Genomic DNA, 27,660 nt, shown 5'->3' on the forward strand with positions numbered 1-27,660 from the left:
ACATAGGAACAAAATGCAGCTGTCAGATTTCTTTAACAAGGGGAGGCAATCAACAGAATTGTTCAGCACAGGGATATAGGGATCAAATACAGAATGTCTGATTTCAGATTGTCAGATTTCTTTAACAAGGGGAGGCAATAAACAGAGGTATACAGAGCAGAGACATGGGAATCAAATACAGACTGTCAAATTTCTTCAACAGGGGGAGGCAATCAACAGTATTGTTCAGTATGGGGAAATGGGAATCAAATACAGACTGTCAAATTTCTTCAACAGGGGGAGGCAATCAACAGTATTGTTCATTATGGGGAATTAGGAATCAAATACAGACTGTCTGATTTCTAAAACAAGGGAGAAAATCAAAGTTGTACAGCACAGGGACATGGGAATCAAATACGGAGTGACAGGTCTCTTTTACAAGGAGGTGCAAGTTATACAAGACAGGAATCAGATGTTAATTCATTTGAGCTGTATGTCGTATATCTTATGACAAAGGGACCTGGGAATTAGGTATAGTTGATTTGAGGCAGTTTTAAATAACCACTCTGTGTAGTCTAAAGAGGAAAAGGCGTGAGGTTACTCTATTTCGATAACTCAAAAAAACCTCACATACTGTAAAATCAACCTTTGTTGACAGCAAAGAAATTTTAGGTTCTCATTTTAAAACCAGTTCACACAAATTTTCTTACCATATGAGACAACATAATCATTTTGATTCAGGGAGATAAACATTAGCAATTATAGTCAGGTTGAAATGTGCAAAAGTAAATCGAAAGTGTAAAAATAGTTAGTTTACAGTAGTTTACAATATGATAAATAATAACTCATGAAAGCAATGGAAGCTTTGACATTTTATTTATTTTATAAAAGTTCAATACATCAATAAGTAACAGACAGGGAAAAAACCAGACTGTGAACAACACTTACAGATACTACAATTCCACCTACACCACTTTTATACCTCACTCAAATAAAATAATTACCTTGAAACGAAACTGTGGTAAAGGTTTGTCTTACCAACACCCATTTGAAACGCAGTGATTGGTCTGTAATCTGTGATATCACAACTTGTATACAACCAAAAAAAAAAAGTGGGGGATAGAGTCAACACTGGTAGTTTTATTGGTTGATGGGGTAATGGGTTCCTGGTTCTCTAGGCTGGATATCCAGTGATATGTAGGATGATTGGAGTAAAGAGTTAAGCAAAATAAGTAGGTACAATCATAACAGGCAAAGGAGCAATCTCTCCCAGGGTGCATTACGGTCCCTACAATTCACCTCTGTAAACGGCCCAGTGAAATTTCAAGATTCTTAAAGTGAATAGTCGGGCAAAGAAAACCAGTCTAAATGCATTCATTGGCCTTCCAAAAGTTCTCACATATCAATACGACGGTCAAGTTCTGCTTAGTTTCCCAGTTCTGACCTTTAAAGTAAAGAAAAGTTGAAAGCATTGAAAGCGAGGCTGCGTGGAAATGTAACCACGGACATAGTGAGCCGGGAGGACGTTTTAGAATTTCCATACTTTAAATTAATTTCTTCGTACGCAGACAGATTTTGACGAGAGATTTTATTTTTCCATTTCATAAGAAATTATACTGGATACATTCACACCATTTTTACCGACTTTAGCCATCCTTGCCCGACTGTTCACTTTAAAAAACGTATTTTGGACGCATATAAATTCTTTAATACATATTATAAGTTTCCTTTTGTTTCATTTTCCTGTAAATGACTGTCAGTTCTGACATAATGTAATTTGATCATTCAAATTAAACCAAACAGTAATGGATTCTTCTGTGGAAACACTAGATTTACCTGTAAGTAAAAAGTCACAATTTACATACAACAATGACTTTGACGTAATATATATATATAAAGGGGCGTAATGTATTAAACAATCATGATGATGTAATATACCGTGACTGACGTAATATACCCTGACCTGAGGTCAACAGACAGCCAGTTCGTTGACAGGAGTGAATGTGGGGACCGCAATGAACCCTGGGAGAGATTGGGAAAGGAGACCTCATTGGTTCATCTTTTAATATCAAGTGGGCCCGTCTTTACTTGCCTGATGAAGCCTCAGTGAAGGCGAAACTAGTCGATAACAAAATGAGGTATCCTTTGCCTCTACATATTTTAACCTGTGTACTATTGGCACAAATCAGGAAATCTTACTTTTCATACTTATACTTCATACCTACAATCATGTTTATCAGTCATGTAACAATACTTTAAATAATGCTTTTTATTAATGTAAAAAAAATCTCTCATTTGAATCACACATCCTTTTTTCCCCGTTTGGAATGTGCCACAAAGGTAACATGTAATACAATACATCTTCGTTTTCCAAGGGTGTTATGCCTTAAATTAACATAGGGTTGGCCGATTCAAAAGATAGCTCTCAACATTTGGACTAGGTGAGCTTAAATGATACACTAATATTTAACTACAACACAAAGTCTGGGTGATAAAGGGAGAGGGAGGTAGAAATAACAGACAGTTTTAGTAGAAGATTGTCCAATAAAATAATGCATATATCAACTACAAAAGGAACAAGATTAGAAGGCAGACAATATTACCAGACGCGTGATGCAAACAATGTAACAATAATAGAAGAAATATCACATCCATATTAAGTATTCCGTCAGTACAACATTGTTACAGAGATATCCGCTCCTGATTGTTGGTATAACTCTTGTCATAGATTTTGTGCAAAGGTGAAAATGTTTTTGCCGATATATATGACTTTATACTCACAAACACAATAATTTTCCTCCCGCGAACCATGGTCATATGTGGTATGAAAAAATTAGCACAAGTCAATTATCTTATAGAGAAATTATATTTTCACGTGAATTTTGATTGGATATGAAGAAGGAACAATACGTGGAAATCAAAAACAAACAATATTCTTTCCGTCTAAAAACAATAAATTACTTCCTTTAATGTTATAAAAACGTTATATAGATACGCAAGCTAATTTTTGCTCATTTTTGCTCAACTATAAAAACACATCGGCAACACATTTTTGATGTTTCGGGAAACCATACCTGCGTCAAATACCAGCAACTACCCGCGCGTGCCAATTAGGGTGCCCGAAATCACAAACCCCCGTGATGCTGTGACAGGTGGATTGGCGTGTGTACCCTAAATTCACACCTGGTGATTGTTTAGCGATATACCTCATCACACTCGAGTACACACGTTATTGTCTGAACAATTTCTAAAACAATAAGATAAGCGTCCCTGTTTGAAGAGAAGACATTATTTAGACGCAAAATGCTAATTGCTTCCCGTAGTAGAAAGGAACGTTTAGCATTTACATGTTTACTTTATTTGATGTCATTTTGGATGTTCTTAAAAAATGTTTATAATTATATAAAATTCCTACCAACAAGGGCAGATAACTCAGCAACATGCAAATACAGAATACCTATAAATATACAGTATTTACAAACAAATCTGTCTTGATTTAGCCCCTGTACAAGACCTTCCACACAAACTTCAGACACATTAATAGCACTTCACATCAACATACTAATTCATCATCTTTGGTAAATTCAACAACGTTAAGCTCTTCAACAAAATAGTAACATGTATTATGATTCAGATTTAGAAACATACAAATGTACTAAGTTTTTTTTTAATCAGATCTCCATTCATTAGTTTGGTTGTAAACTTTCAGATTAACAAACTTTGTACCATATCATATACATAGCATTAGGGTGATCGGGTAGTGTAGTGTTTGAACCACCTTTCACCAAGCACGAACTTAAAAAGAAAGGTCAAAGGACAGCTGCCCGATCACCTTGGTTTTCTCTAAGCTCTTTGTTACCTCCCAATCTAACACACTTGTGTGCTTACATAAGGTCCATCGAAAGTGATTTGCGAAGTTGGATAATTTGTTTTACAATCAATGTAAAATACAATATAAGTTTATAGCATTGATTTTAGTACCTAATATAAAACTAGAAGACAAATTACTAGCATTTTAAGATCAACTATGAAATTAAGCTTATATCAACCAGATAACTAGTTATTTCTCAACAGTATTCCAAAACCTCCCTTAGGCTTATTCTGTAAGTAGAAATCACTAAGTATCTTAATATTCCCATTGGCTTATTCTTTACCAGATTGCACACACACTGATTCTAATAAGACATATACAGAAAATTCTATTATTACTGAGGCCACATGGACTTTAACATACATCAATTTTCAGCTTAGAATTCTTGATAGAAAATGAAATGTTTGAGAAAACTACAAATTAAATATGATTCAATTATCATAGAAACTGTTTAATGTTTCGATTTTCCTGATGAGCTATTTTACAATCTGCGTACAAACAATACTGTTTAGATATCCAGTGTAATTTGTCATAACTGGCCAATGTCTAATCGGGGCCCTGTCTACTTCAGCGTAACTGTATCTCATTTTCCTTCTTAATTATACAGTTACTGTAGTAATTAAAACCTGTATAATCCTGAAACGAGTCTATACTGATCAAAATGCTGGTCCTGATGACATCCGGTTTTAACATATTACACTGAATTATATACACTACCAACAACTACATTAACATTATCTTATACACAAGGCTTTTCTTTTTAAAGTATTTAAAGCACTGAAATATTTCTGCTTTTTTCGCTTGGCAAGATAATAACAAGCACCTTGCCTAATGCACATTAGAACACATAGCGTATTAAGATGAACAACTTGTCTTTATCATCCGCTACAATATAGCACATTATCATTCTCTTTACCTCAGATCAATAATATTTCTGTGTCTTGGTGTAAAAAGCTTTTAAAACAATGCCCAAACTTAATTTGTCAATCCATAGACAAGAACAGGTTTAGACATATATATCAGGCAGTGTGAAAATTAAACTAGCTAGCATTAAGTGTCAATAAGAATGTTTTCCATTATCACAAATATCACAATTATGCCTTAAATCACAGTTATCTGTCCTTCTTTCTACCTCTTTTGTGTGAAGGGGAAGAATTTGATCCTGTCGCCCCGACAACAACATGGCCCTCTTGTATCTCCTCCTGTGATACAGCTGTGGTCGAGGCCAGTTTTTGCTGTGCCTCCAGATAAAACATCACGTCTCGTAACTGATCTCTCAGTTCTTTGATCTCCTAGAAGAGGAAGAGTAATAATGATTACCTGTACAATAATTGCTAAGAATTTGTATAATCACAATCATGATACTAACACCATAAATTCTCCCCAGCTTCTCAAATTACAAAAATAAACAATAATAACAAGCAAATTCGCAGAATTTCCATCCCCCGCTTTCAGGACATATTGTTGGTAAACATTATTGAGGTTAGGTTTAACCTTGGTTGAAACATGCCGTGGCAATCAAACTTGGCCAAGCCCTTAAGGCATTTGACCTTGTTACCAAGTTTGAAGAAAATTAATTAATATTTATTAGAGCTATTGTAGGGAAATGGCAGAAAATGACTTTTTTTTTATTAAATCAAAGGGCCATAACTCTGCTAAATAAGGTCAATCGCAAGTGGCGATTGAACTTGGCCGAGTCCTTAAGGCATTTAATCTTGTTGCTAAGTTTGAAGAAAATCGGTTTACATTTGTTACACTTATTGCATGGAAATGGCAGAAAATGATGTTTTTAGTGATTCAAAGGGCCATAACTCCACTAAATAAGGTCAATCAACAGTCGCAATCAAATTGGCCGAGCCCTTAAGGCATTTAACCTTGTCACCAAGTTTAAAGAAAATCGGTTTACATTTGTTACAGTTATTGCACGGAAACAAAGTGTTACAGACGGACGGACGGACAAACAAACGGACAAACCCAAATTAATATCCCCATTTTCGGAGAAAGCGGGGCATAATAAGAAAACAAAAATTACACATTTCCTTACACATCCAAGCCTCCAAACAACTATCCCACACACTCCTGAATACTCATCTGAAAACCAACTTTCATTCATGACTACTACTTGATTCCAATGGCAAAACAATTTTGCAAAGATTAACTTTCATGGATTTGAAAATTGACTGGAATATTGTCTATTACTATCGGTAATGTGTACTTTTACATTCACAGAGAGAAACTTTCACGAACATGTATGTAGTTTAATCGCAAAATTCCCTTAGAACCCAGCTCTCTACCCGATCCCTTACAACACTTCTGCCCCTAACATCTTAACCCCTGCTCTTACCACCCCTATCCCAACACCGAACACTTTTCTCCTTTGACCCCAATAACCCCTCCCCAAACACATCCACCCCTTTTGTATCTACCCCACTACCATACCTCTCCTAACTAACCTACCTCTTATCCCATTCCCTTAACTCATCAACCTTCTTACACATGCCCTTCTAACACCTCTCCTATAAGTCCCTTGCCCACCACAGGGTCCCCTTACACTTTCCCCTAACTACCTTAGCCCTAACCCTGAATCCCTAACCATAAAGATCCTCTTATACATGACCTTCTAACACTTCTCCTATAACCCAAACTCCCTAACCCCAATAAGCATCGTATACTGTGCCTCCCACAGACTTGTATTCCTCTCTAATTAACACATCCATTACCTCAATGGTCTTCCTCCTTTCTGTCCTTCAAACACTCCTTTCCTACCTTCTCCAACCCTAAAACCTAAAACTGTTACCCCTCTCCTCATATCTTTTCCCTTTCTACCCCACACATATACCCAATAAGTCTCCATTTGATGCCAATCTACCTTTTCCTTGTCCACAGACAATGTTCGGACCTGACCCTCCAGCATTTCCACACGTTTCTGCCAGGCTCCCTGATTTTCCTGTAAGCATTTATTCATTTCCCGCTCTTCCTGTAACTCCTTTAGGGTCTTTGTTAGTCTGCTATGAAGCTGTGAAATTACATAAAATAACAACATATAAAAAGTCTATAACTCCCTAAACATGTGAACCTGTAAGATGGAAATTTAAAGCAGTCTTCAATAGAGCTAAGAGTCCCAATAAAAATATCTGAATATCTAACCTTTTGTACATTATTCAAAATCTACTCAAGCTTAAAGTATAAACTCCACTGACGAATATTGTAGACCACAAAGCATGGTAAACTTGTTTTCTATGGTGCAAGATCAAATGAAACATCAGAGTGGATCCCTTTTAGGGTGTTCATACCAAACAGCAATCCTGGTAACTGGTGCTTAATAGCAAATATAGCAGTGAAAAGTGTGATGAAGGAGATAAACAATTTACTAGGTCAAAGTTCTATCAAGTAAGCTATAGGATCTACGTTTGGAGTAAAAAATACCATTAATCCCTCACAAAATGGAAATAAATCAACAAGACGTGTTGATATGCTTATAGTGTATGTTTTGTGTTTATCTCTCCTTGACTAAATATCTTACATTTGAAGACTTTTTCTCCAGCCCCTGTTTTTCCTTGCGAGTTTCTGACAACATTTGTTGGACCTGTTGGTACTCATTGAAATTTTCCTGGTGCCGCTTCTCAAGCTGCTGGATCTGAAAAGTTAAGTTTATTCTTCTAGTCAATTCTTCTGTTCAAACAATATATATGCACTAGTCAATTATACAAATACAGGTGTATTGACTCAATGATGTATTGGATTGCAGATCTGCAAATTGAAAACCACCTGATTTCCACGAGAAATAAAGGACTATGTATGGTTTTGGCCCTTTTGGGGCCCAAAATCAGTTTAATTTTCAAACCTGTTCTTTGATGATTAAATTGATTAATTTCAAATCTCGTGTACATTTCTGATACAATTAGTATGATAGTAATGTATCATTGCAGTTGTTGTTGCTATGGTTACCATCTGAGATATGCATAAATTAAGTGAATGTGAAAATTTGATCATTTTTTTGCCTTTTTTGTAGTTTTTCATCTAGAAATCATAGAGCGCATCCTTGAACAAACTTTATATTTCTCCTGAAGATGTATCTTAAGTGCCGATGTATTCTCAGTAAATATTGACTTTGTTTAAAGTGAATAGTCGGTCAAAGAAAACCAGTCGAAATGCGTTCATTGGCCTTCCAAAAGTTCTCACATATTAATACGACTGTCAAGTTCTGCTTAGTTTCCCAGTTCTGACCATTAAAGTAAAGAAAAGTTGAAAGCATTGAAAGCGAGGCTGCGTGGAAATGTAACCACTAACATAGTGAGCCGGGAGGACGTTTTAGAATTCGCATACTTTAAATTAATTTCTTCGTACGCAGACAGATTTTGAAGAGAGATTTTATTTTTCCATTTCATAAGAGTTATACTGGATATATTCACACCATTTTTACCGACTTTAGCCATCCTTGCCCGACTGTTCACTTTAACATTGCGCTCTATTGTTTCTTTAGAGAAAAACTACAAAAAAAAATTGGCAAAAAATGACCAAGTTTCCACATTCGCTTAATTTCTACATATTTTGAATGGTTACCATGGCAACTAAAGCAATAATAATAGAAAATTATACGCTTAGATGAATCAGAAATGTACTAACTATTTCAGATACAGCAGCTTAATTCCATAACACTAAGTTGAAAATTTGCTAAATTTGGGGGCCCATAAGGGGCCAAACCATACATAGTCCTCTCACGTATTTCACAGACAATGAGAAATCACAAAAGTGAATTGCCACGAAAATGTTTCAAATATAAGTTAACTTTTGAGATTTTGATCCAAAGTCATAATAGTGATACTGGTGCCATTCTATACTCTGTTTATACTCTGTCAACATATCATCCCCTGTTATGTGGATCAGAACATTTGTCTTCCTTTGTCATTTGTGTTTTTGAGATAATATTTATTTAACGATGCTATTCTGCCGACAGAGCATAAACAATACTTATACATAATCATTTGAACAATAACTTATGTTTAATCGTGTATATATGTGTCTAATTAACACAAAAATGCATATGAAATAGTTTATTTTGCTTTTGGAGCATGAGCAATCAGTGAAAAATTTTATCTTGAAGTAAAAACAGAAGCTCAAACTTTTCAATGATGGTAATGGTGTAAAGTAACATTTATAACTGAAGAAAAAATGCTAATGCTTACTTCTGTTTTTGATAGAGAAAAAATATTCGTCAGCAGTGTAGTATCTTTGAATAGATTAATATTGTTACATATATAATTTCCACTCAATGATGTTTATTATTTCCGAAAGTCTTACCCTTTCAAGAGCCTCCTGTTCCACAAAATTCATCTTCTCTTCAAAATAGAAACGTTGTGACTCTAACTGACTTGTAAGTAAGTAGGTATACTGAAAACAAACAAAATGTTAAAAGTTTTATGTAGGACATGTACCAGTATATATTGAATCCCTTTAATTAGCTTATGAACATACTATAGTAGGAACTTATCTACTGTGAAATCATTTATTTTCGTTGTGCTCAATTTTCGTGAATTCTAAAATTTTACAATTTCGTTGGCACTTAAATTCGTGGAGAAGACCTTACACATTACCGTTAAAATACACAGTTGACACTGTCACCTGTATTGTTTCTCTCAAGCGGAACTAAGCTCTACCACACAACACATTTACAATCACAAGCTAGAGTCGGTACTCAGCCAGTGTTTTTACAGATGTGTCCAACAAACAATTATCGTGTCACATTGATGGAGTCATGATATACTCAATCAATTATTTGTTTGTTCATGTAGATGAAGTCTATGAAATTCTGAAAACTATCTTTGTTCGAACAATATTTTCCAACTTTGAACTTGTCATGCTTGTCCCTGAAATAGACCTCATGTAGTGAGGTAATAATCATCCTACAATGAACGCATAAACTTACATGACATTGGTATAGGTATATATATTTTCGTGGGGATGTAAATTCTTTGATTTTGGTCAAAAAACAAAATCCACGAAAATTAAACCCCTACGAAAATTAATGATTTCACAGTATAGACTTGATTGCTCACCAGACATGGCCATATTAAGTTTTATAGCATGGTCTCAGGATCATGAAACAATTTGAAGTCCAAAACTGTCTTAAGTTTAGACTTAGCCAATCAAAGATGATGTTACAAAAAGTTACATCGATTCTGATTGGCTAAGTCTATACTTAAGTCTAGGTCAATTCTGAATGGCTCAGTCTATACCTAAGTCATGATCCTGGAGCTAGACATTGACTTAATAGCAGATATTACACAGGCTCCTACACTGAACAGATTTTGTATCTGGCGGCCAAATAAAGACTCCCCTTTCTACATGCATTTATATATATATTGGGCAAATAAATACTGCCAAACACCAACCTCTAAACTCAGGGAATCAAGTTTCTCCCCCTGGACCTGACTACTCCCGCCTTCCCCTACTTGGACAAGTTTTCCGTCACCCTTACTCTGCACCAGACGATGGACGTAGTTGTCCCCAGCGTAGTCCCATACTTGGTTGTGGCCAAGCTGCATGGAGTAGGTGTGTTGTGTCTCCTGAAAGTGTCTGTGTCAAGAAAAAATGAAGATCATTATTCTTATTCCTTAATTGAAAACTACGACAAAAACTCCCCAGTTTCTGCATTCGACCAGCACTTGCCTAAAAGTTTATAGCATTTTACATGAATAGAATATTTGTCTCCTTTGTCATCTTGTAATGTTAATTCTATATCCTGGGACTATGTTTGTTTTCTGTTTGTCGTGATAATGTGGGGGATTGTCTCGGAAATTTTGTCTACATGGATAGGATTACTTCTTCACTCCACTCATCTTTAGTTATAACAATTTTTTATCGAAAGTAGGGAGCTAAAAAGACTAAAAATATCAGTAAGATATATAATTGTCCCTATCTACATATATAAATAGGATAAGAAGTGACAGCCATGGCCATTGGGTAACACTATATGCCTTCCGTTTGTTGGTAGGCCATGGAAATACAGGTAATGACCTGATGATGTCCAGCTTATTGAACATATGATAATGTTTTTTTGCGAAATACAATAAGAGAAATTTATTGGAAGACAATGGACCACAGAGAAATGAGATGAGACAACAGTACTAAATACAGAGAATTAGTCCAGGGTATTGAGAATACTGACTTGTAAGCATGGAGACCAACATATCGTCCACATCCGATGTGACCACAAATCAGACATATCCACAGACTCTGTAACAGCAAGGTCAAGGTCATTAAGGTCAGGATTGAAACTTTCTAACACTACATCAGCAAATGTCACTATGGTGACAATCAAACCATCATACTGGTTATATGAATTTAACTTCAAGTCATTCAAATTTAGTCCAATAAATAATGTTTTCCAAGGATCAATTCTAAATGTTTTTGTTGTATAGGTACAGACAACTTGTAAGAAAATCAGGTAACAAAACAAATATTTATTCATAACTATAAGAATAACTATCAATAACTCTTATACATGTATCTAGCATTTCCTCCAACAGCTTGTAATACTGAGAGAATATAAAGTGATAATCTTACTTCTTGTGAAGAACACTTCATACACCTATGGTTGGCCGATTCCTCTGGAGTCTGGCTATATCTGCATACAGGACAGCTGGAAAGGAAAACTCATTCTGTATACCATAATTAATATAGAGATACACATATATATTAGATCTTATCAAAAGTGAGTGCATGGTTATAAAATGCGATTTACGAAATGAGTCAAAGAATTTTTATTTTTGTGAAAGGAGGTGTTGCATGGCCGCCCACGATCGATTTTTAATTTTTTGGTGCAAATACATCAATCGGCACATAATACATATCGGAACAGTACTTATTCCATGAATAGATTAATCTTGCGAATACAGCGCCACCTTTTATAAGTTTTACGTCCGATTCCTACTTGTGCGCCTTTAATGTATCATATTAAGGCATACAAAAGCCAAAGATAAATTATTTTGGTGTAATAACATAGCATTTTGTATTATCTTTTTAACGATATACAATGCTTCATCATATCTGTTGGGGTTTTCTTGCAATTTCCTGTTTTGCTCTTATTTTTTCTTGAAAATAGAGCAATTTCATTTCATTAGTTTTTAATTAATTCCTTAGATAACAATGACAAACCCCGAGTACCCTAAAATTTTAGCAATCAAAAATATCTTCATATATCATTCATTGAAGCATGAAAATATTGTGTCGATGAATCACTGGATATGCCGACTTTTTAGCACTTTTTTACGTCTACCCCCTTTATTTCTTACCCAATATCAAAGTACTGAGAGTACTGAAACTTAAAAATGTAAAACGAAAACTGTCCTTCTCTCGGCTCTATCATGAATATTACTTGAGTAAAACGTATCCCATGTAAGTTGGTGTACCAAAGTTCGGTCGAACTGACATGTATTGACCTTTGACCTAGTTTTGCGTATATATCATATAGGACTATTCACAAAATGTTAATTTTAGGGTCATATATTTGACTAGACAATCAAGCAAAATAAGGTCAATATCACATATATTTCCTACACCACTTGTCAGAAGTATTTCCTATTTTTGTCGTCATGGGTTTATTTACAAATTGATAAGCAAATGCATCATTAAGCAAAACGTATACCGGTGTAATATATTATATGTTGACCTTTGATATTTCTCAAAAGAATATACCGTTGTTTTGATATGTCATAAACATGTCATGGATAACTAGGATTTCATTCTTAAGCCAAACACCTCATGTCTGACTATTATTCACACAATAAAACATGGTCAAACTATATACAGTAATGAAAAAAGAATCCAGTGGACTGAAATTGAGTAACTTTTTGGGGGCAACACATTGGATATTGCACGCTAGGAGCTCTTCAATAGACGTACTTGGTGTCTGATATATTTTTAAAAAAATGTTACCATGAAAGTAGGTCAAGTAAACAAATTATGTGGAGTAGTACGGACCCACTATCTGAGTTCTTTAGGCATTTCACCTATTGAAAAGCTGTTTTAAGATTTTCATACATTAGACCTGTCTGAAACTCTTTATTCCAGAATACTGCAAGGTGTCTTAGTTATTGTCAAGAAGTCGTTTATGTTTGCCAATTTGGACCCTGTGATCTTGAATTAACGTTAAGGTCATTCATTTGACAAACAGTTTTGTAGCCCTTTATTCAAGAATACGTTAGGTCTAACATCATGTTTCGATGCCTTTCAGTTATTGAGAAGAAGTCGTTTGAATGAAAAGTGTATGCACGACGGACGGCGCACCAAGTACGATCACTATGTCACCCTGACCTATCGGGCAAGATGATTTAAGAACATTTGCCCTTCATCCCAACATGCTACATGTACAATACCAGGTCTCTAGTCCTCTTAATTATTCACAGGAACTCGTTTAAAGATTTTAGTCTATTTGACCCATGTAACCATAATGTAGGTCAAGGTCATTCATTTGAACAAACTTGGTAGTCCTTCATGCTAGCATTCTACAGTCCCAATATCAGATTCCAATGCCTCTTAGTTATTCACAATAAGTCGTTTAAAGTTTTTAGCCTATTTGACCCTTGTAACCTTAAATGAACTTGGTAGCCTTTCATGCCAGCATACTACAGGCCTTATCAGGTATCTAGGCATCTTAGTTATTCACAAGAAATCGTTTAAAGATTTAGCTTTTTTGACTTCTGTGACCTTGAATGAAGGTCAAGGTAATTCATTTCCACAAACTTGGTAGTCCTTCCAGCATTCTACATGCCTAATATCAGTTTCTTTGGGCCTTTCGGATATTGAGAAGAAGTCGTTTGGGTGACAAGTTTACGAAGGACGAAATGCAAACAGCGCACGATAATGGATGAAGCATGGTGACTATAGGTCATCCTGACCCTTCGGGTTAGATGACCTCATGACATTAAAATGAACTAATGGGCGTTAGAATTGTACCCGCTGTCCTTATTGCATGATCTTATAAGGCGACCAAATTCAGAATCGTATCTTAGCATCTCTTCTTCCTAACTTACTTTATACTTCCTAACGTCACCCTTGACACCTTCTCACGTTATGTCTTCGATTGTGAGGTAGGCTCTGGGCTCTGTCTCCTTGCCGAGACACACCCTGCTTAGCGTTCAGCATTAAGCGAGTAGGACGACTGGTTCGCCTGTTATCAGTATAATGTGACTGGGTGGGATGTGTTGCTTGGTGTCTTCGGCGGCATGTTTCAGTGATATAGCACTATGAAAAGGACAAGAGTTCCACTATAGAAGAAGACACAACATGAATATAATGCAGTATCCCATATCACATACCAGGCACTTCATACACGCGAGACACTGCATACATGGATGCCGTCCTTACATGACCCTGGCTGTTAATAGGACGTTGATTTAATCAAACAAACATTAAAAACGATTTTATAGAGTCAAGAATGCAGGAATCGGTCTACCGCGAAAGCAAACTGGTTGATTCGCTGATTTTTACTGACGTACTACTACAGCTATAGTCATTTAAGGACGGCATCCGGTGTATGTCATTTGATATATTCTACGGTGTTGCCCCACCAAAGGACAGAACCAAGAGATTTTTCCCCAGAATTAATTTAGTAACAATAGTATTTTTTTTAAATAGTAATATCAACATTGACCGACATATTATGATTTAAACTAATTGATATGCGTATTACGGTCTCCTTTTGTTCTAAGAAGTTAGACGAAAATCTCTAGCAAAATGAAGCTGCTAGAAAGCAATGGCCATTGAAGGATGCACTTTCATGAAGGATGTTGGATGAGACAAGAGATCCCAGAGGGATCTTGGCGCCCACCAAAGATTGATCTATGTCTGACAAATGAAAGAGGGATCTTTTCTCTGCTTTTCAAACTTACACTTCTTTTTTCTACTTTTCAAACTTTAAACTATCAAAATCCAAGATGGTGGTCGCAAAATGCAATAGGCAGAACTAGGGTCCTAGAGGAACCTACATATGATATTTGAGAACAATCCCTTCAATACTTTCTGAGAAATAGCGGTAACAAACTTTAACTATCAAAATCCAAGATGGCCACCGGTCGGCCATCTTGTTGACCGATCAGTCCCAAAATGCAATATGCACAACTGGGGTCCTAGGGGAACCTACATATGAAATTTGAGAAAGATCCCTTCAGTGTTTTCTGAGAAATAGCGGTAACAAACTTTAACTATCAAAATCCAAGATGGCTACCTGGCGGCCATCTTGTTGACCGATCAGTCCCAAAATGCAATATGCACAACTGGGGTCCTAGGGGAACCTACATATGAAATTTGAGAAAGATCCCTTCAGTGCTTTCTGAGAAATAGCGGTAACAAACATTAACTATCAAAATCCAAGATGGCTACCTGGCGGCCATCTTGTTGACCGATCAGTCCCAAAATGTAATATGCAGAACTAGGGTCCTACGGGAACCTACATATGAAATTTGAGAAAGATCCCTTCAATACTTTATGAGAAATAGCGGTAACAAACTTTAACTATCAAAATCCAAGATGGCTGCCTGGCAGCCATCTTGATGACCGATCAGTCCCAAAATACAATATGCACAACTAGGGTCCTAGGGGAACCTACATATGAAATTTGAGAAAGATCCCTTCAGTGCTTTCTGAGAAATAGCGGTAACAAACTTTAACTATCAAAATCCAAGATGGCTACCTGGCGGCCATCTTGTTGACCGATCAGTCCCAAAATGCAATATGCACTACTAGGGTCCTAGGGGAACCTACATATGAAATTTGAGAAAGATCCCTTCAGTACTTTCTGAGAATTAGCCGTAACAAACTTTAACTATCAAAATCCAAGATGGCGGCTGGTCGGCCATCTTGTTGACCGATCAGTCCCAAAATGCAATATGCACAACTAGGGTCCTAGGGTAACCTACATATGAAATTTGAGAAAGATCCCTTCAGTACTTTCTGAGAAATAGCGGTAACAAACTTTAACTATCAAAATCCAAGATGGCTGCCTGGCGGCCATCTTGTTGACCGATCAGTCCCAAAATACAATATGCACAACTAGGGTCCTAGGGGAACCTACATATGAAATTTGAGAAAGATCCCTTCAGTACTTTTAGAGAAATAGCGGTAACAAGAATTGTTAACGGACGGACGGACGGACGGACGGAAGGACGGACGGACGGACGGACGACGGACCACGGACGAAAGGCGATTTGAATAGCCCACCATCTGATGATGGTGGGCTAAAAAAGCTTATACTTATATTATCAGTACCTGGTAAATGTTTTGTTAGTATTATTTCGCGATACCTATAGGCTACTAAAGGTAAACTGAGACATAGAGCCTCGTCTGATGTCTGATTGACGCCAGCAAAAAAGGTACCAAATTTTGTCACCTTTTACGATCATGCAATTGGTATAGCAGGTGCAATTCTAACGCCCTTCATGAGACGATGGCAACACTGATTGTTCCCTTTAACCGTGGGCAAAGGACACATACTGTCGTATTTGATCTTTATTACCTTAATGCTTATACAGTTTCTGGAATGCAACATGTCATTGTGTATATGTTAAATCACAACTGTCAGTATTATGTGTCCCACCCTTCAAAACGGATAAGTAGAATTTCCGAAAAATATTATAAACACGAGTTTATGATGATAATTTCAAGGTTTGGTCGAAATACACACCTCATCATCACGTTCTACTCTTACAGTAAAGTCGATAATATATGACAGTGTACTCTCAGTACTTTGATATTATGGAAAAAAACAGGGGGTAGGGGAAATTAATCTAAAAAAACGTGGCATATCCAGTGATTCATCAACTTGAGCTGTTTATGGTGAAACGATGATAATCTGAATATAATTTTAAACATCAAAATTTTAGGGTACTCGAGTAGTGCCTTACTTATTCTGTCGCTCAAACGAAAAATAAAAAACTTCAAAAAGTCGTATTTTCTGTCATATTTGATATTGTTCGATTTGTGATAGGATGATATTGGATACAACCAAGTGTGATATGTCGTTAAAAAGGCATTTTTATGTGGTATTTTCAATCACAACGAAAACGCGATTTCAGTGTTTTTACTATGACTTATGCCAGGTAAAAGGCCCAATATGCTTTAAATTTACCAGTGTTAATGTAGGGGGCGCTGTAGTAATAATAATAGTCCAATCGGGTTTTAAGTATTATAGACATATGTGTATTAACGCAATTAACTAATTTAAATTCAAAAATCAAAAATTTATCGTGGGCGGATTTTCACCCTATATGCAACACCTCCTTTGAATGAAAATGTACTGCAATGTTCTCAAACATAATCAATATTCAGCACAATGTCAATATGTTTATCTCTGTTATTACTTGATAAATCAATCTAACAACTAGAAAACTTCAGTGATGAAATCACAGTACAAAGTTCTATTTAAAATTTGAAATATCACATCTTGAAATCTTAATCCATGACCTCCAGGCATTACCATCACTGTCGTTATATATCAAGCCATGAAATATGTAATAACAGAAGTCTCAGTGTGTGACAACAGATGTGACAGATAGTTTGTTCCCTTGAGGTACATCAAAAGAATTAAATAATGGTACACTGTGTGGCTTTGAATTTTGCGCTTAGCTCTATGTAATTTTCCCTGTAGGCCTGTGTTTGGTAATTTTTTGCCTCTTGAAATGCTTCAAGTTTTGCTATGACATAATCCAGGAGCAGATACAATGAGAATGATAGTAACCTCTGGAGTATTGAGGATGAGAAATTTCTAGTCATGTGAAAAGACATTGAGAGTAGTCCAGGGGTGGTTAAAATGAGAATGATAGTAACTCCCGGAGCATCAAAATGGTAGATCTCTAGTAGTGTAAAAAGTAGTCCAGGGTGGATACAATGAGAATGATAGTAACCCCTGGAGTATCGAGAATGGTAGATCTCTAGTTGTGTAAAAAGTAGTCCAGGGTGGATACAATGAGAATGATAGTAACCCCTGGAGTATAGAGGATGGTAGATCTCTAGTTGTGTAAAAAGTAGTCCAGGGTGGATACAATAGGAATGATAGTAACCCCTGGAGTATAGAGGATGGTAGATCTCTAGTTGTGTAAAAAGTAGTCCAGGGTGGATACAATAGGAATGATAGTAACCCCTGGAGTATAGAGGATGGTAGATCTCTAGTTGTGTAAAAGTAGTCCAGGGGTGGACACAATGAGAATGATAGTAACCCCTGGAGTATGGAGGATGGTAGATCTCTAGTTGTGTAAAAAGTAGTCCAGGGGGTGGATATACAATGAGGAATAGATCTATAAAAAGTATCCAGGGTGGAACAATGGATGTAGTAACCCCTGGAGGATGGTAGATCTCTAGTTGTGTAAAAAGTAGTCCAGGGTGGATACAAAAGAATGATAGTAACCCCTGGAGTATGAGATGGTAGATTTATGTGTAGTAGTGGGGACACATGGAATGATAGTAACCCTGGAGTATTGAGATGGTAGATCTTGTTGTGTAAAAAGTAGTCCAGGGGTGGACACAATGAGAATGATAGTAACCCCTGGAGTATCGAGAATGGTAGATCTCTAGTTGTGTAAAAAGTAGTCCAGGGTGGATACAATGAAGATAGTAACCCTGGAATGAAGATGTAGATCTCTAGAATGATAGTAACCCCTGGAGTATTGAGAATGGTAGATCTCTAGTTGTGTAAAAAGTAGTCCAGGGTGGATACAATGAGAATGATAGTAACCCCTGGAGTATCGAGAATGGTAGATCTCTAGTTGTGTAAAAAGTAGTCCAGGGTGGATACAATGAGAATGATAGTAACCCCTGGAGTATCGAGAATGGTAGATCTCTAGTTGTGTAAAAAGTAGTCCAGGGTGGATACAATGAGAATGATAGTAACCCCTGGAGTATCGAGAATGGTAGATCTCTAGTTGTGTAAACCGTGGAGTAATGAGATGAGAGATCTGTAGTTGTGTAAAAAGAAGTCCAGGGTGGAACAATGAGAATGATAGTAACCCCTGGAGTATGGAGAATGGTAGATCTCTAGTTGTGTAAAAAGTAGTCCAGGGTGGATACAATGAGAATGATAGTAACCCCTGGAGTATCAAGAATGGTAGATCTCTAGTTGTGTAAAAAGTAGTCCAGGGTGGATACAATGAGAATGATAGTAACCCCTGGAGTATCGAGAATAGGTAAAAGTAGTCTCTAGAATGTGTGTAAAAAGTAGTCCAGGGTGGATACAATGAGAATGATAGTAACCCCTGGAGTATCGAGAATGGTAGATCTCTAGTAGTGTAAAAAGTAGTCCAGGGTGGATACAATGAGAATGATAGTAACCCCTGGAGTATCGAGAATGGTAGATCTCTAGTTGTGTAAAAAGTAGTCCAGGGTGGATACAATGAGAATGATAGTAACCCCTGGAGTATCGAGAATGGTAGATCTCTAGTTGTGTAAAAAGTAGTCCAGGGTGGATACAATGAGAATGATAGTAACCCCTGGAGTATGGAGAATGGTAGATCTCTAGTTGTGTAAAAAGTAGTCCAGGGTGGACACAATGAGAATGATAGTAACCCCTGGAGTATGGAGAATGGTAGATCTCTAGTTGTGTAAAAAGTAGTCCAGGGTGGATACAATGAGAATGATAGTAACCCCTGGAGTATCGAGAATGGTAGATCTCTAGTTGTGTAAAAAGTAGTCCAGGGTGGATACAATGAGAATGATAGTAACCCCTGGAGTATCGAGAATGGTAGATCTCTAGTTGTGTAAAAAGTAGTCCAGTGTGGATACAATAGGAATGATAGTAACCCCTGGAGTATCGAGAATGGTAGATCTCTAGTTGTGTAAAAAGTAGTCCAGGTGGACACAATGAGAATGATAGTAACCCCTGGAGTATCAAGAATGGTAGATCTGTAGTTGTGTAAAAAGTAGTCCAGTGTGGATACAATAGGAATGATAGTAACCCCTGGAGTATCGAGAATGGTAGATCTCTAGTTGTGTAAAAAGTAGTCCAGGGTGGACACAATGAGAATGATAGTAACCCCTGGAGTATCAAGAATGGTAGATCTGTAGTTGTGTAAAAAGTAGTCCAGGGTGGACACAATGAGAATGATAGTAACCCCTGGAGTATCGAGAATGGTAGATCTGTAGTTGTGTAAAAAGTAGTCTAGGGTGGACACAATGAGAATGATAGTAACCCCTGGAGTATTGAGAATGGTAGATCTCTAGTAGTGTAAAAAGTAGTCCAGGGTGGATACAATGAGAATGATAGTAACCCCTGGAGTATGGAGAATGGTAGATCTCTAGTTGTGTAAAAAGTAGTCCAGGGTGGATACAATGAGAATGATAGTAACCCCTGGAGCATTGAGGATGTAAAACTTACCTTGTGTCTCCCCACTGCTCTAAACACTTTGTGTGGAAGGCGTGGTTACAGAGGATTGTCAGGATCCCATCTACAGACTCGTCCTATGATAGTCAACACATCCTCGTTAATTAAAATGTATTACTGATTAGCAGGTTTTGACATAAGAAAACGAAGACAAATATCTTCAGGTTGAACAACATACTTCAAATAATAGTCACAACAAAAAAGACCAAGGTCATGTCATAAATATCGTAAGACACAAATGTGATAACACTATTGTGATGTCACAGGTAATATGACATCACAATCTAAATATGAAGATGCACGATTATTGCCATAGACAGAAATGTCTGAATCTGATTTTGCCACTCTTATGGAGCAACAAAATTGAAAGAGTCACATGTATGTAATAAATAGAATCTTATACTGGAGGCCATGTTACATGAAATTAATTACTGGTAAACTCATTTAGACATCAAATAATTTAATATGCCATTTGGACACTTGAAAGCTAAACTTCATATTACATAGCCACGAAGCAAAATCCTCTATATACAATACAACCTGATTAAACATACCATCATCACGGCAGGTCGATTGTGTTAATTCAACATTTTTTTCAGCTACATTCACCCAAAGGGCAAACAACATGCGATATCATATTGGATCTTAAGAGCTCTGGCCTCACACTAGATGATTTACGACATACTTACCATTCTCTCCAGGCAGACAGGACAGCAGGGCAGTTCAGTGATACCAGGTGTAGGAAGACATGCACCCTGTACACAAAAAAAGGAAAATACAGATAGAAAACTAGACACTAATGATTAATGGAGTTTCTTACTGGATTCTTAAACTTTCATTTTCCTTTTAGTACTACACATAGCATTTCTTTATCATAAAGTCAAAAAAATAACATCTCTATAGTTTGTACAGATTTTAAGCAAATAAATTGTGTCTTTTAGCTTTGTTTTGAAAAGACAACACTTTGTCGGGACCACGATTATTATGTACATTATTTCAATCAATCCTGTCCATGATAATCCAGAGGTTATTATCATTACGGTCATTATATCTACCCCTGTACTATGTTACAGCAAAACTGAAGGCTCAGTGTGCATCCACAGATGTGACAGGTAGTTAATCCTTTGATGGACATCAAAGACATAGAATAATGGTACACTGTGGTTGATTGTAATCCTTTCAGTTTTTCTATGACATAGTCTAGGGGTGGGACATAGTCTAGGGTTGGGACATAGTCTAGGGGTGGAATTTACGACAGTGATAGTAACCCTTGGAATATTAAAGATGATCCATTAAAGTTGAATACATTTCATGAATAACTATCAGATTAACTTTTTATAAAGGAATACAGTGGACCCTAGATAATCCAAACACTTGTGTTCTCAACCAAAGCTGTCCAGAATGCTAATTTTTCATGGTGTCATATTCAAATTATGTAGTCAATAATAAAATATATTTCCCAATATTTCTATCAAGATTGTGAATTTTCCAGACTATCAACATTTAGATTATTGTGGTTCACTGTATAATTCAGCTATATCTTACCTCTGTATCCTTTATGGTCTCGACTCGGGCGACGTAGATCAGATGACAGATATCAGGCTCTATGGAGTTATAAGGGGAGTTATTGTAGGTAGTGAAAAACTCATCTGCCTGGTCCTGTCAACAAAAACATTTGGACATGAGGACATGCCAGGTTTAGATGATTGTAAAGGAAAGTCAGAGAACACGGACAAAAACCATCAACCAGAATTAAGTACCTGGCAACTGCCCGATATAGGATTCAAAATTGTGACCCAAGAGGTAGAGGACTTGTTGTAATATGTTGGAACATCTTCATCATTCAGATACCACGCCCCTCTATATTAAGTGGTACACACAATGACAAAAGTAGATCATTCTGTTTCATGGTTATGAGAGTACTTATTTCAAGATTATCAAAAGTAAATGCTTAAGTAATGTGAATAGTGTATGAATCTGTCACAACATGTTTACATAGACATTTTGTTTTTCAAAATTTTAATTTTTTACATCAATTCAAGCAACTTAGGTGTAACACATTCAGAACTTCAAACAACAAATATGGGGCTACACAGACAGAGGGGTTAAGATTTGTGGACTAACAGCCTTAGCACATTTTGGTTATATTCTGACTCAAGCACATTTCCATATTCAAGCCATAATTAATTTCATTAAAATTGAATCAAAATTAGTAAATCAACACGAAGAAGTAAAGTTTATTTCAATATACATTTAACAGATGGACTCTTAAAAGAATCTTTCATTGTGCAATTCTAATTTTTGTTATTTCCTCTTAACATCATCACTTCTTCCTGTTTTCAAGCATTTTTAAGGGATGTTCAACATTGAAAATTGTCACCTTCATACATTGATTTTGGGACTCCCAAAAAGTACCTGCGTAATTGACAGTGGTGCACAAATTTTTACGATACACTGTATACAGACCTGACTCCTGAACTTGACCAGTACCATAAACTGGTTTGGACTTGGATCTCGTATAACTCTCATATACTCTATTCCTTCACTGCAAATTAATCATAATTTGATTAATGCAAACATTCTTAATTTGGTGCAATAAAATTTTAATGCATACCGGTTATTTTGACAACAGAGGACAAAGTAATAAATTTGCTATCTATAATTATCATTGTATTCATCATCATATTTCAAAGACATTTAGTATAATAATATCTTATGACAAACAAATGGAGCAAAATGGGCATCAGAACATATTTTTTTTTAAATTATGTAACTATATCCCATAACTTATGTCCGAACATGTATATGGAATAAGAAAAGTCAAAATAGGAAAAAAAAAAAAAAAAATATACGTTTACCGTATTGCTGGATATTTTCACAGGTATGATATTTTCCCAATTTCGAGGGACATTGTTAGGATTGTGAAATATTTAAAATTGGTTAAACTATATATACCCTTAAATCCATATCGCGATAATTTAAACCGCTAAAAAATAAAATAGGTTTTTCTCCTTTTTAGATCAAATCATGATAATTTTAAATTTTAACATATATTTTAATAATTAATTTCTTTATGTTACAGGTAAGATCTTTTTCATGATGTACCCCCCCCCCCCCACTTTAACTTTAACCTTACCTGACTGGAGCTGTGAATTTGAGAAGATCATGGACAGTGTAGGCCCCTGGAACAGACAGCATGCATATCAACTCACTTCGTGGGTGATCTCCCTTGACAGGCGTTGGCTTACTGCAATAAATAATCTTAGGGTTACTTATCATTGATATATATATAATGACCAGAAGTAAGTTTAATGATAAGGAAATGAATCAGAGATTTTCTTTTAAATCTGAAGTTGATTAAAGTTTCTGTAATCTATAAAAGGACCATTTTCATATTGCACCATCAGCTAGGTTCTAACAAGATAAAGCAGAACCCTGTTAATACAGACTCACAAAACTTGAAAATTCTGTTTTATTCAGTAAATTTGTTATCTCTCAACTTAACTTTTCACCACATACATGCTTTCAAGAAAACCTATTTTTTAACAGGTATCGCTGTTACCCCCTGGAAACTCAAGGACGAGTTCTGTCCTTGAGAGGGGAGTATGTAGCAAAACCTATTTTTTAACACTTTTTTTTGCGCATTGAACATATTCATGATACATAAATTCATGATCAAGGGCTCTTACTGACAATAGTACATTCATATGATATTCATGTATACACTTTTAAAGCTGGTGAATACTAGCTGCAATATACCGCTCGGCTAGAGAGAACTTCTCTTTAGCTAGATCGGTTTAGCATCAGACTATATATATAAAGCTAGTAACCCAGAGGTCCCGAGTTCGAATCCTGGCAGAGGCAGTGATTATGTTTGTATTAAATCATGTGCTCGGCTACATTTTGGTGCCCATGTAGGGACTCGGGAAAAAATCAGCCATGCCCCACAGGTATCGGTATTGCTGTTAACCCCCGGAAACTTGAGGACGAGTTCTGTCCTTGAGAGGGAAGTACGTAACCCTGGTGAATACTAGCTGCAATATACCGCTCAGCTAGGGAGAACTTCTCTTTAGCTTGATCGGTTGAGCGTCCAGACTAGTAACCCACAGGTCCCGAGTTCGAATCCTGGCAGAGGCAGTGATTGTCTTTGTATCAAATCATGTGCTCTGTTACAAGTACATGTATACACTTTTACAAATATTTTACTATGATAAGCATTAGAATTTGTGTTCATGCTATGTCACAAAATTATGCGAAATTTTGTATCTCACAAAAGTAAAGTGGTTTAATTTACAGTAGCTCAAATAATGGATACAACTCGAAGTGTTAATGTGGTCCAGCAGACTTCAAAGTAACAAGATTGGACTGTAGCTGTATTCAAATATTGAATATCTTGAATTGATACATGGTAAATTTCATTTTCAAAGATAAATTTTCATGAGTTTAATCATTTATCCCTGAAATTTCATAATGGACTGGTCTAGTTTATGATTTAGAAGAACCTGGATGTGTCTTCAGGGGTGAATGAGTAAGTTAACGTAAAGAGAAATTCTGAAGCTCACTTGTCTTTATACAGATGTAGTACACCTTTAACACACTCCACAGCAGGGTTACCAGAGTAGTAGTGTATGGTTGCCGGGTAACGGGCCGAGGGACTGTGGCTTTTCCTACCACTACTAGGCCGAGATGATCCACCACTGGTCGGAGAAGGGGCTGGACCTGGCCCCTCCTCTCCATAAGACCTTGGCGGAGAGGGAGCTGGCCCCGGCCCTTCATCCATGTAGGACCGGATTGGTCTGAAATATGCCTCCTTTGGCCCCATTTTGTTAGCTCCTCCCATGGACGTTGTAGAGGACTCTGATCCTTCTCTAGATCTTGTTAATTCTGGCTCTCTGGAGCAAGATTTTCTTTCCATTTGTTTATGCATGTTAGGTGAATCACGATCTTGACTGGTTCTGTTATAGTGCATATTAGTCTTTTCTTCTTTGCTTTCCTCCATATCTTCTGTAAGACATATATGTCTATTATTGATATTTTTTTATAATTCATTGAAAACAAATCTATATCACAAAAAACCTTTGTACTTATCCTACTTCTATGAATGGAGATAAAAACTAATATGAAACATTACAGATAGATCATGAAGACATTGTGAAGAAAAACTACCAAATATATCATATAATAGAGAGAGTTGAACAAACTCCTGTGAAACACAACTTGTCCCGAGCCATTACAACAATATAATTCAAAAAAGATTTAAATAAGCTATAAAATTATTAAATTAGCATACCATAATAATATGTCTCTATTGTATATTCTGTGAACTTTCTATTTCCTTGGCACTCTTTGATCAAATCTTCTGTTGTTTGCGGGTTGTCCTTCCTCTCTTGTAAGGAGCAGGATAAAGATTCAGCATAAGTTTTCTTAGACTTCTGCTGGAATTCTTCATCCAAGGAATAATCAGGAGCTGAAACATCAATTAAACTAACATCTGTTTTAATGGATACTTAAAATAAAACATCAAGTTTTAAAGCTGCAATGCATTGTATGTGTGAATATCTATATGTTTTAGGAGGCTTTATGATATACATGTATACGTGTTGTGTGTCCTTATGATAGTGAAATTCCTTCCCATTTTAAATGTGACAATTGTACTGTTTGAACATTTTACAGTGCTATATCACAGAAGCATGCTGCTGAAAGACATAAAACAAACCCCACCCGTTCATATTATACGTGTACTGATAATGAGCAAATTAAACCAGTCATTCCACTCATTGTGTTGATTTTTAATTGTATATAGTTATCATTAAAATCATACATTTACATGTATCTTATATTTGAGGTCACAGGTTTATGCATGTCCTGGTATATGACATCACATATTTATTGCCAGTACATATATATCACAAACCTTTAAGCTGACAGCTACACTTACTAGTGTAGGCAACCAGTTATAAAAAAGTAGTGGTTCTGAACTGCTAACAAAATTTAATTGATAGTTATTGTTGTAGCGGAAAAGATAATATGAATCTTGCACCGCATGGGAAGAGCGAAGCTCTACTTGTTTATTTTATTTTTTATTTCATGTAGTAGACATAATCTAGAAATAAAAATGTACTTTAAACTAAAGAAGCTTAAGTATATGATATAATAAATGTCTAGCATAAACTTAAAGAAATGAACTCAAAAATTTGGATTTCTCTGTGACCATGCAAGGCCTGGAGTGCCGCGTATGCAAATCCTATGATTTCCCGCCATTTGCCGACATGAAGTGACATCATGATTCCTTGTGCTCATCTTCGCTTGGTGGATATTTTGACTGCATTCCATAGCATTTAAAAAATGATAAAAAATGTTTAATTACTCCTGTTATGCATTTGCATTAGTTAAATAATACAATGTATATATTTACTGGGGAGAGCAATACCAGAGCAACGCACAACCGGAACAGGTTAAACCGGCAGTACCAAAAAATTTTAGCCATCCATGCATGCAGGTCATTGATCTCAATATTTTTGGAAGAACTGCTTATATACATGTTACCGGAACAGAGCTTCGAAAGAGCTTAGCTCTTTTTACACCTTTCCAGAAACATATATATGTTTCCGACCTTTGACATCTTTTCATATGAAGTTTGGGTTTTTTTCACTAGAAATTCATTATTCAATTGGTAGAATGCTAGACCTGAGCTAAAGATCCATGTCCAAACTTTCGCCATTCATTTTTCTGCTCCTCTCACATTTTGTGCCTGCATGAATATGACAACATAACAACAGGAATATGAATTTGTAGCTCTCTTCCCCAGTCTGTATCGACATGTCTGTCAGTTTTACACAAACGGTTACAAGATCCAACGCAGACAAATTAAATCAAACAAATTCGTTCTGTTTGAATATAAACTAGGTGGTGAAATAGCATGTCACGTATAACTGTATAAGGAAATAATTAAATCGCCAAGCTTCAATTTCTTACAGTAACAATAAATCGCCAAGCTTCAATTTCTTACAGTAACAACAAAAAATCAAACATAAAATATGTGATGTGCAATTTTCTGTGGATTTCCTCATAAAAGCACCTTGGTATCATATAAAAGATAGGCCCAGAAATGCCACGCCGTCAAAAACCCAGATATAGATTTTTTTTTTTTTTTATATATGTCGATCGCTTCTCTGTAATGCTTTTTACTCGGTGACAAACTCACCAAGATAGTGAAGTTTTTCGAAGTCCACTGTAGTGTGGCATTGAGTTGATGTTCGTTTGTAACTGAACCGATATTTGTGATCGGCTCTGTAATGTTTTACTCTCACCAAGATAAAGTTTTCGAAGTCCACTTCGTTGGACTCCGTAATCTCAAACTGAGAAATCATTGAATCGGACATGAGAAATCATATGTGAAAAGAACAACATTAGTTTATCACTTAAGAATGTCACAAGAAAC

General features: G+C 36.2%; 1 protein-coding gene across 1 annotated transcript; it reads right to left on the reverse strand.

Moving 5' to 3' along the window:
- Positions 1–838: 838 nt before the first annotated feature.
- Positions 839–27,589, reverse strand: LOC138330686 (BRCA1-associated protein-like). Its single transcript, XM_069278228.1, has 16 exons — positions 27,540–27,589; positions 27,424–27,437; positions 25,510–25,686; positions 24,782–25,223; positions 23,356–23,466; positions 22,686–22,764; positions 21,765–21,878; positions 20,909–20,974; positions 20,214–20,296; positions 11,417–11,492; positions 11,019–11,086; positions 10,243–10,426; positions 9,152–9,241; positions 7,374–7,487; positions 6,720–6,866; positions 839–5,142 (listed from the first exon to the last, which is right to left on the reverse strand). Exons 1-16 carry the CDS (start codon positions 27,587–27,589, stop codon positions 4,963–4,965), a joined length of 1,995 nt encoding a protein of 664 aa, XP_069134329.1. The 3' UTR covers positions 839–4,962.
- Positions 27,590–27,660: the final 71 nt, after the last annotated feature.

This window comes from Argopecten irradians, chromosome 9 (genome assembly GCF_041381155.1).
Source record: "Argopecten irradians isolate NY chromosome 9, Ai_NY, whole genome shotgun sequence".
Taxonomy (NCBI): Eukaryota; Metazoa; Mollusca; class Bivalvia; order Pectinida; family Pectinidae; genus Argopecten; species Argopecten irradians.

Excerpts from the sequence above, each read along its gene's own strand:
- LOC138330686 (XM_069278228.1), bottom strand. The coding sequence starts at position 27,589 with ATGATTTCTCAGTTTGAGATTACGGAGTCCAACGAAGTGGACTTCGAA. Across the intron at positions 21,879-22,685 it reads TGGTCAAGTTCAGGAGTCAG|GACCAGGCAGATGAGTTTTT; the intron begins GTCTGTATACAG and ends TTTTGTTGACAG. Across the intron at positions 11,493-20,213 it reads GAGCAGTGGGGAGACACAAG|CTGTCCTGTATGCAGATATA; the intron begins GTAAGTTTTACA and ends TTTCCTTTCCAG.